A 17,979-nucleotide genomic window follows, 5' to 3' on the forward strand; every position below is an offset into this window, starting at 1 on the left:
CCACTGTCTGTTGTGTATGAGTCAAGATAAACATTTGTCTGCTTTGCAGACATCTCAAAGGACAGTGGTTTGAACAAGGTGGGCTCTTATTTCTCCCTCTTGTTAACAGTGTGGGTGCAGACAGTCTGGGGCTGGTATAGTGGCTCCAATGTCGGGCTCAGGCCCTAGGGTATGATGCTCATTGACCTGGTCTCAGATGACCTTTGACTACATCCTACTTCCAGGTGGTGGGGTGGAGGGAGGGCGGGAAGGAGAGCATACCCTTCTCCTTTTCAGGGCGTAGCAGGAAGCTGCACACATCTCCTCCCCTCACATCCCATCGGCCAGTACTCAGCCACATGGCCACCCCTAGATCCAAGGAAGGCTGGGAAATACAGGCTTTATTCTGAGCAGCCATGTGCCCAGCTAGAAATGTGATCACTGTGGAAGAAGAATACATTAGGGGACACTGCATAGCCTTTGTCACAGGTGATTTTGATGACTTCACAATATTAAGTGACTTTCTAGGGGTCCATCCTAGAAAAGTGGTTGAGCTTATCCTGGGTTTCAGTCCCAGTCTTTCACCTCTGAATCCCTTCTCATTCGGTCACAGACGTCTCTCCACCCCCATACCGTTTGTTTTCCCAACAGCACATACCGAATTCAGCACATAAAAGTAGAACAATTAATTAACATAGCATACGGAGTGTGAACCATGTTCCCAGAGTGCTAAACTATAAAATAATATTCCTAATTGCACTTCTCCTTCACTCAGTCTCCAACAAAGTAGTTCCAGAATTTCGATTGCAAATGTATGTTTCCTTCGCAAGTGAGTTCATGTTGCTTGGCCCGGCTCCAGTGAACATCTGAGGAAGGGCAAATTGGCAGACTGATTTACTGATTTCCATCTTTGTCTCAAGTGAATTGAGCTTTCAGGACTGTTGCTTTTCATAGCTGGTATCTACATCTTCACATATCCATGTTCGCACTTATATTCATAAAATAGTCTGGGCAGAATGCGAAGATGAAGTCACGTTAGTGCAAGACCCCACATGGACAGAAATGGCCATGTCTGCGTTGACCTGTTGGCTTGCAGGCAGCACCACCCTGCGACAGTCCCTGCTGCCCAGGCTCTGGGCTCCCTGGCTGAGGGTCCCACCCTCTGAGGGTATTCCTTCAGGTTCAGCTAGGTCCTGGGAAGCAGGAAGATGCCAGGAAGGTGTGTGCAGGGTGTGGGAAGGGAAGGGAAGGACTGACTTTTCTTTCTTTCTTTCCTTCCTGTCTCAAGCAGTCTTCCTGGTGGGTCAAACTGCCCTATTCCTAGCAGCAGCTGGGTGGGCCGGGCTGGGCAGGGGAGGATGCGTGGGGTGCCAGCACGTGTGCCATCTGTCTCCCTCCTTGCTGGCGTCTCCCAGCTTTTGGCCACGTGCAGAAGAGCTGTCATGAGTCTGTTATGGGACATTAAGGCTTTGGGAACAGCCAGAATCTGGCTTTCCATCCATGTTGTGCTGGGCACCAGCTGAGTGATGGAGTAGTGTCTTTATTTTTCTCTGCCTCAGTTTTCTTTCTGTAAAATGGGGATGATTTATTCATTTACTCATCCAACAACTTCTTACTAAGCACCTATCATGCGGTAGGGATCATTCTGAGGGCTAAAGATCCGACATGAACAAGGCAAGAAAAGTCCTTATTCTCATAGAGTGCCCATTCTAGTTGGGGTAACTTCAATGATAATGTGATGTTTAATTCTCTGGAGGATGTAAAATAAGGGTGACAGGATGTTTTGAGGAAGTTAGGATGGTGGCTGCTGTTTTAGATTGGTCTTTGGGAAAACTGCATCTTGGGTGACATGTAACTAGGGATGTGGATGAAGCGAAGGAGAGCGAGAGAGGCAGGGGCTATGTAGCATTTCAGAGAGATAGACGACCTGCGTGTGCAAAGGCCCTGAGGTAGGAGTGTGTTTGAGGAATTGCAAGAAAGCCAAGGGTGACTAGAGTGAAGGCCATAAGAGGGAAAGCAGGAGGAGATGAGGTCAGAGAGATTGAAAGAAACCAGATAATGAAGGAGCATTTAGTCAATGGAAAGAGTCTGAAATTTTTTGTTTTGTTTTATTTTGTTTTTTGAGATAGGGTCTCGCTGCATCACCCAGGCTGGAGTGTGATGGCATGATCATGGCCCACTGCAGCCTCGGCATCCTAGACTCAAGCCATCCTCCCATTTAGCCTTCTGAGGAGCTGAGACTATAGTGTGCACCACCATGCCTAGCTAATTTTTAATTTTTTTTTGTGGAGATGGGGTCTTGCTGTGTTACCCAGGCTGGTGTTGAACTCCTGGGCTAAAGCAATCCTCCTGCTTTGGCCTCCCAAAGTGCTGGGAGTACAGGTGTGAGTCACTCTGCCCAGTCCAAGTATGAGATTTTAAAAAAGCTTTTTAATTAAATTGTAGCATCCATGCAGTAAGTGCACCCCCAGGATGACAAATGCTTACATATGTCTATAGCATGGAACCACCAAGATGGAAGAACATTGCCATCACTCCAGAAGGTTCCCTCTTGCCCATTCCCAGTCATGGCCCCCAGACCTCCAGAATCCCTCTGCTGACTTCTCTTACCAAAGCTTAGTTTTGCCTATTCTAGCATCGTCTATGAATGGCATCATTCAGGGTGTGTGTGTGTGTGTGTGTGTGTGTGTGTGTGTGTGTGGCGGCTTTTGCGCGGCACGATGTCTGTAGGATCGCTCTGTGGGATCCCTTCATGTTGGAGCTCCTGGCTTTGCCTTAGAGAATGTTCCGTTTTATTCTGAGTGGGATGGGAAGCCGTGGGAGGGTTTTGAGCAGAGGCATGAATGGAGCTAATTTGCATGGTGAAAGGCCCCCCTGTTAGTATCTGGGTAGAAGTGCAGGTCCAGGGAGGGGCTTGTTTGCATTTCCTAGGGGACTGGGACAATTGCCACAGATGGGGTTGCTTAAAACAACAAAATTGACTCTCTTTCAGTTGTGGAGTCCAGAAGTCCGAAATCAAGGTGTCGGTGGGTGCTCCCTCCTGGGGCTCCAGGGAAGGATCCTGTCTTTCCTCTTTAATCTTCCAGCGGCCGTCGGTGCTCCCTGGCTTGTGGCAGCATTGCTCCAATCTCTGCCTCTGTCTTCACATGGCCTTCTTTTGTGTCTTCTCCCCTCATAAGGACATGAGTCATTGGATTTGGGGTCCCCCTCTAATCCAGCATCACCTTATTTTAACTAATTACCATACATCCGTAAAGACCCAGTTTCCAAATAAGGTTGCATTCTGAGGTTTTGTGGGGGCCTGGCATTTTGGGGAACACCATTCAACCGACTGCAGGGCTACTGCAATGTCCAGGCAGGAAGCGATGGTGTCTGAGAACAGCGTGGTTGTGGTGGGAGAGGTGGTTGGATTCACATAGAGCTTGAAGGCCTGAGCTGACACAATTTGCCTGATCACTGACTTTGGATATAAATGAATGACAGGAGTCAAATATGACTTTAGGGTTTTGGGCCCAAGCAACTGGAAGAATGGAGTTGCATTTTCCCAACAGGGTGCAGGCTAGGGTAGGAGAGGGAAATAAACATTCCCTTTTCGATGCATGAGGCTTAAGATACCTGCAGTACGTCCAGGTGGGGCATTGGGTGGGCAGCAGAGACTCTAGTCTGGAGTTTAGAGGCTGGAGAGATAAACCTGAGTGTTTTCAATATAAAGAAAGATGGTGTTTAAAGCCAAGTCAGGGCCAGGTACGGTGGCTCACACCTGTAATCCTAGCACTTTGGGAGGCCGAGGCAGGCAGATCACCTGAGGTCAGGAGTTCAAGACCAGCCTAGACGACATGGTGAAACCCTGTCTCCACTAAAAAACAAAAATTAGCTGGGCATGGTGGTGTGCACCTGTAATCCCAGCTACTCAGGAGACTGAGGCAGTAGAATCGCTTGAACCTAGGAGGCAGAGGTTGCAGTGAGCCGAGATTGCACACTGCACTCCAGCCTGGGCAACAGAATGAGATTCTGTCCAGGAAAAAAAGCTGAGTCAGGGTGGGATCAGCCAGGGGGGCAGCATGGACAGAAAGGAGGACTCAGGACAGTCCAGGAACGTGCTGCCATTAGGAGGTTGGGAAGACCATGAGGTTGATGCCTCACCTAAATCACTTCTGTGAATTTTGAGCATTTAAGGACTTCTCAGAAGTTCTTCCCATAGTGCCTGAAATGTAATGAGAATAGTGAATGCTAGCTCTGTGTGTGTTTGCCTGGTTTTTTTGTTTTTGTTTTTTTTAAAAGAAAATCAAGTGAAACCACAATCTAGAGTGTTTGTGGGGAAGTGTCCTTGGTGGCTGTGAAAATCTTGTGAAAACTCCTTGATCCTGGACAAAGATGGGCCCTTCTCCCACCAAGCCCTGGGGGCTTCTAGAAAGCACTTCCCCACCCCCAGGCGCCCTGCACTCTGCCCAGAGCTGACATCACCAGGGCAGCTTGTGGCAAGTGCTGGCTCCTAGGACAAAGGCCTGAGTGTGAGCAGCGTGGGGCCCGGCATCTCCCAGCTGCCGCAGCCTCAATTCCCCATCTGTGCCAGGGGTAAACACTGGTGGGGCCATTCAGCTCAGCTAGAGCTGGGAACTGGGGTCCCCAGAATTCTGCTTTTCCAGGCAGAGCCTATTGTGATCCCTAAGAGGCAGTGGAGGTAGCTCTGAGACTTGGGCCAGCTCTTTGTGCCACGATTTCCCCATGTGTGGTAGGGGACGGTGGTCCATGCTTATTTCCTTAGGCTTTCGGCATGAACTTTCTGTGTATGTGAAGCACGAGGCACAGTGTGTGGCATATGGTGGGCACACGGTATGTGTTCTTATGGTCTTATTTTCACTTGAATATAAGCAGGGAATTTGTTTTGTTGGGCAGCCCCCCAGTGCTTGGAACTGTGCACAGCACGCAGCACACAATGTGTATTTGTTGAATGAATGAATAAATGATAGGATCGAAATCCCTTTTCCCAAGAGTCTGGATTCATTTCCAGTTTGCCAGGGTGGTATTGAGGAGGAATGGCTGGATGTGCTGGTGGGTTGTTCCTTCATTAGTTAGTTGGTTAGTTCATTCACTTACACATAATGGGCACATAGTGAGCCCGAGGGACCCACGACTGCGAGGGGCATGGCAGGGAAACACTGCAGAACTCATGGTTCCTGCCAAACAAAAATGGATTCTTAAGTTGGAGCCTCTCTGAAGGAGAGGATAGTGCCTGTAATGTGATTGAGAGCCACGTGGAACAAATGGCCACCTATGGAGGCTCCAGGAGGAAGAAGTCCTGGGAATTGAGAGCAGGTTGGGTGTCAGGGCTGGCCTTGGTGCATGGGTGGGCTTGGGGTAAGGGCACACGGGCATCATGGTTTCAATCCCAGACTCTGTGTCAACCTGCCTGGCTCTAGGTCCCAGCTCTGTGACTCACTTTTCTGGGGTGGTCTTGGAGTAAAAGACTAAACCTCTCACACCCCAGGGATCTAAGCTGTGAGATGCGAATAATCATAGTTTTCAGTTGATAGGGTGGTTGGTGATTGGGAGCCCTAGAGGTCTGCTGGCCACATGATTGGCTCTTGGTCAGTGTTTACGATGGATGATGGCAGTATTATTATTATTATTATTATTATTTTTATTGCGGAAGAGAATACATTCCAGACAAGAGGCATGGAATGAGCCGAGAGAGGCAAGGGGGCTGCAGGGCGGAAGTATTGACATGGAGGACACTGGGTTGATTCATGTGGACAGGAGCTTGGGGCTGAGTGTGGGAGTTAGGGTAACGGTATTCCATTCCTAAGAGAGCTGTACTTTTTAACTCTGCAAGCCAAAATAGAGGTATGCGAATGACAGAATCACGTACACTCCTCCCAGCTAAAGAACTAGGACATTTTCAGTAACAGTTGAAGATTCTTGGTTCGCTTTCCAACCCAACACTCTCCCTCCACAGAGGGAACCCCCACTGGAATTGGGTGCATTCCTTTAACATGCATGTCCTTGTATTTGACCTCATGCATGCTCTCCATAAACAGCGCATAGTTTTATGTGCCGTGTCTTTAAAAGATCTCTATAGGTGGCTTCATACTGTACATATCCTTCTTTCTTTTGCACAAGAGTACATTTTTGGGGTTTGCCTGTGTTGCTACGCGTGGCCCTGGTTATCTCATTTTCACTGCTGCATAGCTAGCTACCATTGTATAAATCTGCTGCAAACAGACTGAAACAAAAATACAGATGTTTCCATTCTCAGGTGATGGATATTTAGGTTGTGTCCCATTTTTTACTGTTGAAACAAAGCATTTTTGAGTCTCCTGGTGTGTATATGTGAAAGCTTCTCCAGATCAGGAATGGGTGAATTTTTCTGTAAAAGGCCAGATAGTCAATATTTTAGGTTTTGCCGCTATATGGCCTTTTTTTCCCAACAACTCAGCTCTGCCGTTGTAGCTTGTAAGGGGCCACAGCCAATGTGATGGATGTGGCTGTGTGGCTGTGTTTCTAATAAAACTTACCAAAATGGAGCGTAGGCAAGATTTGGCCCACTAGGGTTTGTGTTGGTTGTAGATGATGCATATTTTCACTTCCCCTAGGGGTTGCTAAATCGCTTCCCAAGTGATTTTAGCTGTGCTCTGAGAGCGTTTCCCATGGTTGAGGGTGGCCGTGTCCTTGTGCTATCCTTGGTGGGTTTCATGAAGGTCTCCTGTCCCTTTGCAGAGCTGCATGCTTCTGGGAGGCCGGAAGACCACGGACATCCCTTTGGAAGGCTACCTGTTGTCTCCGATCCAGAGGATCTGCAAGTACCCGCTCCTTCTTAAGGTGAGACTTTCCCGTATTTGAAGTGATAGAAAACCCTTTGGCTTCAGCATAACCTAAAATTTGTTAGTTTAAGTATCTGAGAAGTCTAGCAGCAGTGTCAGCTTTGGGCTGGGCTGGGTTTAAACCAGGACCCTGCCTCTTTCTCTCTTGTTCATCCTGCTTGCCACCGTTCAAGCTTATTTTCAGTGTGGCAGCAGGTGGCTGTGGTTCTCCTGGCCTCACATCCTCTCAAGTTTAAAGTCAGTGGGAAAGAGTGAACCTCTCTACTAAGAGCTAAGGAAAGTCCTGAGATTCATTGTCTTTGGCCATCTGCAGCCAGGGGAAGGTCATATGCCAAATGGTTTGGGCCTGAGTCACCTTTGACCTGGACCAATTACATGAAGCCTTTGCATGTACCATTTATCATCCTCCAGTCAGCTTAGACCCGTGCTTTACCCCTAAACCAATCACCTGTGCTCTACCCCTGAACCAATCCCTATTGCTGTGCTCTGATTAGCTGAGACATGGTCTCACACTCCACTCTGATCCAATGACAGTGAGCAGGGCAGTGTTGTGTTCTGATTAGCCGAGACCTGGGTCAGGTGCTGTACTCCTGAACCAATCATTCTGAGCAAGGGAATTCTAATTGGCTCAGACTTGGGTCATGTGCTCCAACCTTGAACCAATCACTGGGTCCCACAGGCCACGAGTGAGGACAGATGAACCCTACCTGACCAAAGTCTGAGCTGTTTGTGGAAGGCAGGGTGAGGGCAGGCATAGGTGTTGGCTGGGCAAATGCAGCCATCCACACACCTTCTGTTTCCTTCCCTGCCACCAGCCCTGGCTTTGTCTTGGCTGGGCAAAGCAGGGAAGGTTTGCTGCTTCTGTGGGGATGGAGAAGTCTTGATTCTAGGCTTCAGCCTGGCTGCTGGACAGATCCCGAACCCAGGGGACAGCTCTTCCACCTTCCACTGCTCTCAGCCCAGGGTTTCAGCCCTTGGAAATGGCTGAACAAAATGGCTATTGGCCGGAGACTGTTCTGGCTCTGTCCTGAAGGCAGCTGTGTCCTAGGTTCCCTGTGGGGGGATTAATTTGGCTGGTGGGGCCTCATTCACGCACCTGCTCACAGGGGCTTGTGTATTTTTGCTCCACGAACTGGAAGCAAAAGGGGAGGGGAAGGGTACCAGGGCATTATTCATCTTGGTTTTCTGCTGGAGAAGGTGGTTGATGCTGGAGCCTCTGAGCTGGGCCAGACCCTGGGGCTGTCAGCTCTGCCCACAAACACAGGACTTTGCTGTGCACAGCCGTGGGGGTGGGACGCAGCTCTCCCATGCCTCCTCTGGTCTGCTCCTGCTATTGATCTCTCCCAACAATCTCGAAAGGAACTTCAGCGCTTGTTCTTGCCATGGCTTTGATCCCTAAATAGGTCTTAGAAATGCTGTAGCTCAGGTCTTCACCTGGGTGTGGAAGAAGCTTCAGGTGAAACTTGTACACTGGTAGCCTGTGGACCAAATCGGGCCTGCAGATGTGCTTTGTGTGATCTGTGTGATGTGTCTTTCAAACTTGGATTAGCTACCAGCATTAAGAGACAGTGTACTGTAGCGGTTAGAGACAGGGTTGGCAAAACTGTGGCATCTGGGCCAAATACAGCCCATGGCCTGTTTTTGTACAGCCTATGAGCTAAGAATGTTTACTCTTTTTTTAAAAGGCTTGTTCAAACAAACAAGCAAAACCCCAGAAGAATATGTAGCAGAGAGTGGATGTAGCCAGCAGAGCCTAAAATATTTACCATCTGGCCCTTTATAGCAAAAATGTGCTGACCCCTGGATGAGAGCCAGGTGTTGCAGCCATAAGCAGTCTGGGTTTGGATTTCTCTGTCATTTACGAGTGTGCGACCTTGGGCAAGTCACTATCCTTCCCTGTGCCTCAGTTTCTCATTGAAAGATAGGGTTCGTGTTAATGGTACTTATGGGGTTGTTATGACAAATAAGCATGGACTTAGTTCTAATGGTAGGCACTGTGATTAGCCCCCTTTTGGAGATGGGGCAACTGAGGCACAGAGAAAGGAAATGGCCTTTCCAAGGCCACCTAGTAGATAAGCAGTAGAATCATGATTAGAACCTGGGCATTCTGATTCCAGAGGACCACCCCTAACCGTATGGCTCTACTGCCTGTTGAGAAGCATTTTGGGGAGTTAAACTGCCAAAGTGCTGGAGTGTCAGCGATGCTGCCCTTCTCAGTTCCCTAAATGGGGTTTAAGGTCGGTGGCTCTGTGTTTTGTCCTTCTTCTCTGGGTTTCAAAACCTTGAACATCTGACCCATAAGAAGAACCAGCAGCCATGGCCCAGAGCTGAACTGAGGTTTGGTTTCTGGATCTTGCGAAAGTCTGGGTTCCAGCAGGCGCTTGGAGCTGCAGCTTCCGTGACATATTTTAACACATGGTGTCACTGGACCTGTGTGTACGGTGGACTCTAAGCTCAATGTGAGGCCCAGGCATTTCTGAGGCCTGTTCCCATCTCCCCAGGGGCCAGAGTTTGGTCTGGTGGGATTCCTGGGCTCTGGATTCCCAGGAGAACAGAGAGAGCAGGGGCAGAACCGCCCGGCGACCCGTGGAGGAAATGGCCCGCAGGAAACGCGATGGGGTGGCTGCGGTTCGCTCTCCTGGCCAGACGGCTGTTTACTCTGCCCACTTGCGCTCCGTGGGGGCATGCCTTGTTTCCTTGGTCTCTAGCTGTGTTTATCAAGTAGGAGATTGTGGGGTGGGGGTGCTGTTTGGGAGAGAACAAGCAGGGCCTTAGACTCCCGTTGGGGCCATGCCTTGCTCCCCGCCTGACAGAACTGCTCAGTGTGTCCAGCCTTTGGCACCAGAGCGGGAACATTTGCATCAGCAAACACCCAGGGCTGAGGGGAACTCTGTCCCCCCCACCTCCGGAGTTCCTTCTTTCTGTCACATTTTCCAGTGGATTTTCAAAGATGATCCCATGAACTTGATGCAGCTGAGCTCAATCCCCTAGCCCATCCCCTCTGGCTTCTCCAGATTCAGACGCCCTTGCAGGGGTCCCCGTGGCCCTCTGAGCCCTCTTGTTTGAGCTGAACTCCCACTCGGGGTGGGCACACAACGTTGAGGAGCCTTGGTAGGAAGAGGGAAGAGGCGAGAAGATGAAAGCCTTTTTGGGAACAGCCCCCAAAAGCTGAACTTGAACATTGCCTAAGAATAGCCGGAACATTCTATCTTGACTCTTCAGCCCAGGCCTGGGATAGGCAATTGGCATTTCAGGCTTTGTTGACTTTTCCATTCACATTGCCAGGGAAATGATTCAGGTTTGGGGTGATGCCCCCGGTGCACAGCTGGCAGGTGCTGGTGGGGGGCCCGACTGTCACTGATCCTCTTAGTTATTTCCTGGTGGTGCACACATGTGTGTCGCTGCTCGCTGTCCACAGCTGAGAACAAGACAGACCTGGGCCCTGCCCCTTGGAGCTTCCAGCCTTGGGGCTGGGCCCTGCAGGGGCTTGGAGTGTGTGGCAGGGGCCATCCTGGGGCCGACTGCAGGGGACATACCCTGTCTCGGGGCAGTTGCCACCTTTGTCCCCAGCTCTCTGGCCACTTGATCTTGGTCTCCTCTGCTGTTTCCTTGTCTCCAGGGCCTCTGAGGAGAGATGGGCCCCAGGCTTAGTCCTCTGGCCGTTTACCCATCTAGACTTGCTCCCATGGTGGCCTTATCCACACTGTGGCCTTTTTAAAAAAGCATACTCAAGGGTTGTGCAACCATTACCACAATAATTTTAGAACATTTCCGTCACCCCCAAAAGCAACCCCAGACCTATAAACACTTACTGTCCATCCTCCCCTCCTCCAGCCCCTGCCGACCACTCATCTACTTTCTGCCTCTGTCAGTTCACCTATTCTGGATATTTCCTGCAAGTGGAATCACACAGTGCTGGTCTTTCGTGCCTGGCTGGCTTCACTTAGGCTCATGTCCTCAAGGTTCAGCCACGTTGGAGCGTGTCGGTGCCTCCTTCCTTTTTGTGGCTGAATCATCTTCCGTTGTGTGGCTGGACCGCGTTGTGTTTATCCACTCATTAGCTGATGGACATTTGGGTCGTTTCCACTTTCTGGCTATTGTGAGTCATGTTGCTCCGAAGGTCCATGTACAGGATTTGTGTGGACATTCCCATGGCCTCAAACTCCATCTCCACCTGGATGACTTCAGCCCGGACCTCTCCCCTAGACCCTGGACTTATCTTCCTGCCCGTTGAGTTTCTGCATTTGAGTGTCTGGCAGGCATCTCTTACCGAGCATACTCATGCCTTTCCCCAGACCACCTCCCCACCAACCCCTCCATCCCCAGCTCAGCAGACAGCCCCTCTGTCCTTCCAGCTGCTCAGGCCAAACCTTGGGGTTACGTTTGGCGTCCCTCTTTCCCCACCCCCATGTCTCGCCATGAGGAGGTCCTGTCGGCTCTGCTCTCAGACTCTGTCCAGAGTCCAGCTGCTTCCGAATGCCTTCACTACCCCCGTGCTGGGCCACTGCCACGGCCCCAGCGGGCCTCCCTGACTCTGTTCTTGTCCTCTGCAGGCTGCTCCCAGCTCAGCAGCTAAACCGAAGTCAGTTCATGTCACTCCTGCGTGGACGACCCTCCCAGGGCTTTCTGCTCACTCCGAATAAGGTCCAAGTTCTTTGCTGTTGCCATCTGCAGTGTCCTACCCGATCTCACCCATGTTCCTCTCTGACCTTGTCATCTTCTCTGCTCAGCCAGGCTTGCTCCCTGAAGTTCTGTGAACAGAAGAAGCAGGTTTCTGCCTCAGGGCCTTTGCACCTGCTCTTTCTTCTGCTGGGACATTTTACCCCATGTCTCCTGAGGCTCACTCCTCGTCTTTGTCAGGCTTTTGCTGCTCCAGTGCCTCCTGCCTGAGGCCTTCCCTGGCCACCTCTGTGATAGAGGAGCTGCCTCTGCCATTCCCTGTCCCCTTCACTTTGCTTTTATTTTTCTTCATAGCACTGCTTGCTGGCTCACATTCTGTCCTGGGACACTTGGTGTCCTGATTGATTTTGAGATGTCAGCTCCCCAAGGGCAGGGATTTGGGCCTGTTTCCCCAGTGCCTGGAATGGTACCTGCACAGGGTAGATACCCCTGGTCACTTATTGAATGAGTGTGGAAAGGCCACCCCTGTCTTCTTGCCAACTGCTTCTGAATCCAGAAGTTGGGACTTTTATGTGAAAGTTACTTATGTCCAAGTTATCAGCTTGATTCAGAACTTGTTAAACATTGTGGGCTCCAACAGGGCACATCCTGGGACCTGTGTGTTCGGAACAGCTGCTCTAGTGGGGTTGCGTCCAGGGATGTTTTTTGCAGAGTAGCTGCTTGGGGTACAGCCTTGGGTCTGTGCACAGCCACTGGTGTCTCCTGTACCTCCCATGTCTGTCTGTGGGTGATGCAGCTGTCACCCAAGTGGAGCGCAAGGACCTTGTCATTCGGCTGTTACCTCTGTCTACTTGGCTGGGAGGAAAGTGGCCAATACTGAGGTCAGTGCTCCTGGGATGGACTGAGTGAGGTCCATTGCCAGGGAGATGTTGACCTCAATTCTCCGTGAAGGGGGACAGCTGGGAGTGATGTGTTTCCTGGAGCATGGACGTATACTACTCATAGCTTTCCAGAAGATTTTAGGTGGCACCAGAGCAAACTTTTATGTGGGATGGGTGGAGCGGGGAGGGGAGAAGCCAACATTAAAAAACAGTGACTCACACAGTAGAATACTACTCTCTTAGCAAATCCCTTTCCGTCTTCCTAGTGTCCTCCGAGAGAGAGCCACAGTTGGTGCTGCAGTGTTTAGGGTTTTTGAAGCCATTCATTCATTCACCACCTATTTATTGAGCAACTATTATGTGTCAGGCACTGCTTGAGGTGCTAGAGGTACAAAGTGAACAAAACCAGCTTGAACCTCTGTCCCCTTGGAACGGACATTCTTCTTGGGGGAGATGGTGACAAATGAGTAAGAAATGTGTATGCTTGTTTAGATGGAATATTTGGATGCTGTGGAAAAAATAAATATCAGGTTCAGAAGATCAGTAAGGACCAGGAGTCACTCACGGGGTTGCAGGTTTAGATAATGTGGTCAGGGAAGGCTGGACTGAGAAGGAAACATTTGAGCAAAGACCTGAAAGAGGTGAAGGAGGAAGTCAAGCAGGTACCTCGGGGAAAGTTGTTCCAGAGGGAACAGCCAGTGCAAAGGCCCTGGGGCAGGACTGTTGCTGGTGTGTCTGGGGAACAGTGAGGAGGCCAGGGTGACTGGAGAGGAGAGGATAGGGAGAGAGCGAGGGAGTAAGGTTAGAAGAGAGGTAATGCAGCCAGGTCAGGTACGGCCTTGTGGGCCATTGTGGGGTCTTTATTTTCCATCTGGGTGAGGTGGGAACCATGGGAAGGTTCTGAGTAGGGAGGAACAGGATCTGCCTTAGTTCTAATGGGGTCCCTCTGGCTGTGTGTGGAGGATGGACCATGGGGTGGTCAGGGTGGAATCAGGGAGACCAGGAAGTGCTTGGCTTCAGTGGTTCGGGTAGGAGATGTCTTGACCTGGTGATGGCAGTGGAGGTGGGTGCATTTCATGAGAGTTGCCTTTTCACATCCTTTGCCCATTTTCTATTGGACAGATATCCTTTTGATTTGCCAGAGTCCTTCTATTATTCTGGATACCTTGGGTTATCTCTTTGGAGTTTTTGTCTGACTGATGTTATGCAGCGAGCTCTTCATCTACTGGGGATCGGGCGTTGTCACTGTCTTTATGAGAAAGCACAGGAAGTCAGAGATCTCTTCACTGCAGCCCCCTCTACCCTGACCCCATCCTCCCCCAACCACAGTGCCCACCCCTTCATCCTGTCTCTCAGGCCGAGCACCAACACCTCGCCCACAGCTGCCCCAGAGACTCAACCTGTGTCAGCCTGTGCTCAGGCTCTTTCCTGTGTGGTGAGCACTAACCTCGGGACACCCCTTGTTGGGGAGTTGGGGAGGGGGGTCCTGCCATCATTTCAAGGCCATGCTCAGATGCCCCATCTTCGAAGGAGCCTTCCCAGATCACCTTTTGTGGGGTCCAGCCTGGATTCTACTTTCTCCTACACTGTGTGTGGTTAAGAGTGAATTCAGAAATCCAACTCCACTTCTTAGCTGTGTGACCAAGGGCAAGTTGCTGAACCTCTCTTTGTCTCCATTTTCCCATCTGTAAAATGGGCATGGTAGTTACCTTCCAGGCTTGCTGTGAAGATCAGATGAGACAATGCATGAGAAAACTCATGAAAGCATTTTGCATATTACTGAGTAAATGGTCTTGCTTGTTAAATGTTGGTGACTCAAATATTGTAATGGTTTTTATGCTTATCAATCCTAGCTCCTGACCTTATTAGCATTGCCTCTTTGAAATCTGACTTAAACTCTGTGTGCCTCAGTTTTCTCCTGTGAAATAGTGCCCTAGTTATTGGTTATTATAAAGATGAAATGAAAAATATCTGTAAAATGCTGAGACGTGCTTAATATTAGTTATTTTTATTGTTTCAATATCTTTTTTTTCCAATATTAATATAACTACATTAAGTTTCTTTTGACTAGTGTTTTCCTGAAATATCTTGTTTCTCCTTTTGTGGTTGACCTATCCGAATCCGTAGACTTTTGGTGCTTTTTTTGTTAACTCCATAGAGTTCAATTTAAAATCTGATGTGATAATATCTTCTAACAGGAGCGTTTAGTCCACTTATATTTATTGTGTTTATTAATATATTTGAACTTGGTTCTGCCATCCTTCTTTTTGATTTCTATTTATCCTCTTTTTTTGATGCTTTTGCCTCTTTACGTGTTTTATTTTGGATTGTTATAGTTTTTTTGGCTTAGTTGCTCTTTTTCCTTTATTTCTTTTATTTTTATTTATTTTTGCTTCCACTAAGTTGGAATTTATAGCTATCATCACCACTACCACCACCATTACCATCACCATCAGTCACCACCATCTCTCACCATTTTACCCTTTTCTCTAGAGAAATGCCCGTGCAGAGCCTGGAAGTGGGAGCAAGAGGTGTAGAACTTTATGGTGAGCCATGCTAGGGCCTCTTTGAAAGGTTGGATATAGAGCTCCTGAATGCCAGAGCCTGGAGGGTCAGTAGAGACCTACCAACCTAGGGTCACAAACACAATACCTGCAGGGCACGTGCAGGAAACGAGTGAGTAGCTTGGTTGTAACTTAGTTAGGTGGGTGGGAACTGTGGCGGACTAGAGGTCACACGTCCCTTCTAAGGAACAGCCACTGCTCAGCCCAGCCAACTGTTACTGTAAGGTGGAAACGCAAGCCCAGGGTGGCCAGAGCTTCTGCTTTGCTGACAGAGACTGGCGATAACATTTAGCTTGGTCTCATCACTACCTTGCATAGTCAAGAGGCATAGGCACAGAAAGGGGAGGCAACTTGTCCAAGGTCACACAGCACATCCTCATCAAAGCCAGAACAGGAACTTCCTGATAGGAGCCCTCTTCCCACTCTACCCCCATTTCCTCTCTGAGTAGAAGAAAGGAGTTTTTAAAGCCCACGAGCTTTATTTCCTTTCTCCTGCTAATTCCTAATTGGTGGGACTACAGTTTTCCTAGACATGCAGCAGAGGCTGAAATTGTTAAAATTGGAAATACATTTGCATGAAGTCTGCATATGATTTGCATGCATGCAGGGTGTTTGTGGGTATTTTTTGCAGTGCTGGGCAGCTCTTCACTTCTGGGTTCTCAGACTTCCAGATGTTTTTCGCTTCTTGTTTTCTTTTCCTTTTTTTTTTTTTAAAGTGGTGGTGGGTATCCTTAGCACCTCTTCATTTGCATTCTGCTGTTGCCCTAGGTATGGCTGCGGGGGACTTCAGCACTGTGGGTACAAGAGCAAGTCAGGCTTCCTGAGCTTAGATGGCAGAGCCTTGGGCAGGCCTGTGTAACTGGAGGCAAGTCACTGAGTGCAGGATCAGCCCCTTCCTGGAGTTGGCTGAGGTGTCTCCAGAAAGTTGGTGTTATTCTGCTTGACCCAGACCCTGTTGGTGACACCACCGCCCTGCCTTTTTCTCTTTGTGGAGAGGACAATATGGCTTTCCAACCCCCACCGACCCCAAGTCACAGGGAATGGTGGGTATTGTCACATCTTCCAGTGACAATTGCAGCTTTGTTTTCACACTGTGGGTTTATGGATTCATTTTCTTACGATTTCACTTGCCAGTGACTGAAAATCTACTTTATTGTTTTTATGACCTTGTTAATTAAACTTACTTTAAAAAAAAGAATAGAAAACAGAAAAGACCGAGGGTAGGTCTGACTTCAGGCATAGCTGCATCCAGAGCTCAGGCGATACTGTCCTGACTCCGTCTCTGCGTGTCCTGCTGTGTTTCCCTCAGTGCCAGCCTTGTGCTCAGGAGGCTGCTTTCTCACAGTGGCATCGTTGGTCACCAGCAGCCTCAGACCTGTGTGTGACCAGTGTACCCACCCAGACAGAGGAGAGCATGCCTTTCCCAGCATTTGCATAGGAAGTCCCAGCCTGAGGCCCACTGGCTCAGCATGGGTCCCACACTTTCCTTGTGTGGCTGGGAGGATGGAAGGTCAGGCTTTAGTCACAGATCCACACTGGGAGCTGGCTGGGGTGGCCTCTCCTGGACTCCATGGCCCGAGAGAGGAGCAGGTGGAAGCAGTAGGCCTCTGCAGCTCGTCCTCCTCTCTCCTTGCTACCTCCTCTTCCTCTGAGCCCTTTATTCTTCCCCCAGTCCTCTCCTGGGCCTTGGGGTGAGGCTGAGTGACCTGGGCCTTGGGCAAAGCTGAGTAAGCCAGTAGGAGCTGGCCCTAGCCACATTCGTTGCCCTGGGGTTTGAGGCTCTGTGCCTCAGGCTGCCTCTTATGGCCATGCTGGGGGCTGATTACACAGTTTTGGGAACATGAAGGGGCTGCTCAGAGCAGGCACCTTTGGACATCCTTTGAGTAAATGTGATTGCTGGGGTGAGAGGGAGGTGAGGCATCTTGCGGAAGCCCAGGCTTCTCTGCGCCAACATCCTCTCTTCTAGGAAGCCTTCGCCTGGGGCCCCACTCGCGAAACCACACGGGGCTTGAGGGGCGGATGCTGGGGAAGGCCACTCAGCCTGGCTCCTGGAGGGGCTAATGCTGCTGGTTCGCAGGGTAGCCCTGGCACACCCCTCCCTTCCCTGCACTCAATTTTTCTAAGGATCCCCATGGCCTGCCCTGCTCAGACATTTTGTGTTCTAAGAGTCTGATTTGGGGGTGTTCATTTCCAGCTATTACTATTTCTGGAGGGGCTTGTAGATGTGGTTGGCATCTGCCAAGTCCCGCTTTCTTTTTTTTTTTTTTTTTTTTTTTTTGAGATGGAGTCTCGCTCTGTCACCAAGGCTGGAGTGCAGTGGTGCAATCTCGGCTCACTGCAAGCTCCGCCTCCCGGGTTCACGCCATTCTCCTGCCTCAGCCTCTCCGAGTAGCTGGGCCTACAGGCGCCCACCACCACGTCCGGCTAATTTTTTGTGTTTTTAGTAGAGACAGGGTTTCACCGTGGTCTCGATCTCCTGACCTCGTGATCCGCCTGCCTCGGCCTCCCAAAGTGCTGGGATTACAAGCGTGAGCCACCGCACCCAGCCCAAGTCCCACTTTCTGTCTCTGTGGCCTTGGGCAAGAGGCTTTTAACTTCTCTGTGCCTCAGTTTCCTTATATATAGAGTGGAATGATAATATTACCTACCTCACTGGGATGATTCGAGGATGAAATGACTTAATACACTTAAATTTCAAGCAGTGCTTGGTACACAGTAAGTACTCAGTAGATGCTAGCTATTAGGACTATTACCACGACTTCTATTTTCACTATTATTCCTACTATACAGAAATCATAAGAAATAGCCACTATTACCACAGACATAATGACGATGATGATAAATATTGTGTCCTTACTGGGTACCAAGACTTTTACATTCATCACTCCATTGGATCCTTACATTAGCCTTGGGGGTGAGTCTTAGCCTCTTTCACAGATGCACACACTTGGCTTTAGAGAGGTGAGGTCACTTGTGCATGGCCCCACAGCTGAGTTGTGGTGGAGGCGAAGCGGAGACCACGCCTCCCTTTTCCCAGCACCCATTCTCTTGACCACAGGGCTCTCCAGTTTCATGATCTGATACTAGGTTTGAGCTAGAATAAGGCATTAGTGG

General features: G+C 49.7%; 1 protein-coding gene across 2 annotated transcripts in view; it reads left to right on the plus strand.

The window, feature by feature from the left end:
- The window catches only part of PREX1 (phosphatidylinositol-3,4,5-trisphosphate dependent Rac exchange factor 1), a 204,883-nt gene that overhangs the window by 95,807 nt on the left and 91,097 nt on the right, over window positions 1–17,979 (plus strand). For both annotated transcript variants that reach the window (XM_030825397.1, XM_030825398.1), the window contains one exon: window positions 6,697–6,798. In XM_030825397.1, coding sequence (XP_030681257.1) covers window positions 6,697–6,798 — 102 coding nt within the window. The remainder of the gene's footprint in view (window positions 1–6,696; window positions 6,799–17,979) is intronic.

Source organism: Nomascus leucogenys, chromosome 13 (genome assembly GCF_006542625.1).
Source record: "Nomascus leucogenys isolate Asia chromosome 13, Asia_NLE_v1, whole genome shotgun sequence".
In the NCBI taxonomy this organism is placed as follows: Eukaryota; Metazoa; Chordata; class Mammalia; order Primates; family Hylobatidae; genus Nomascus; species Nomascus leucogenys.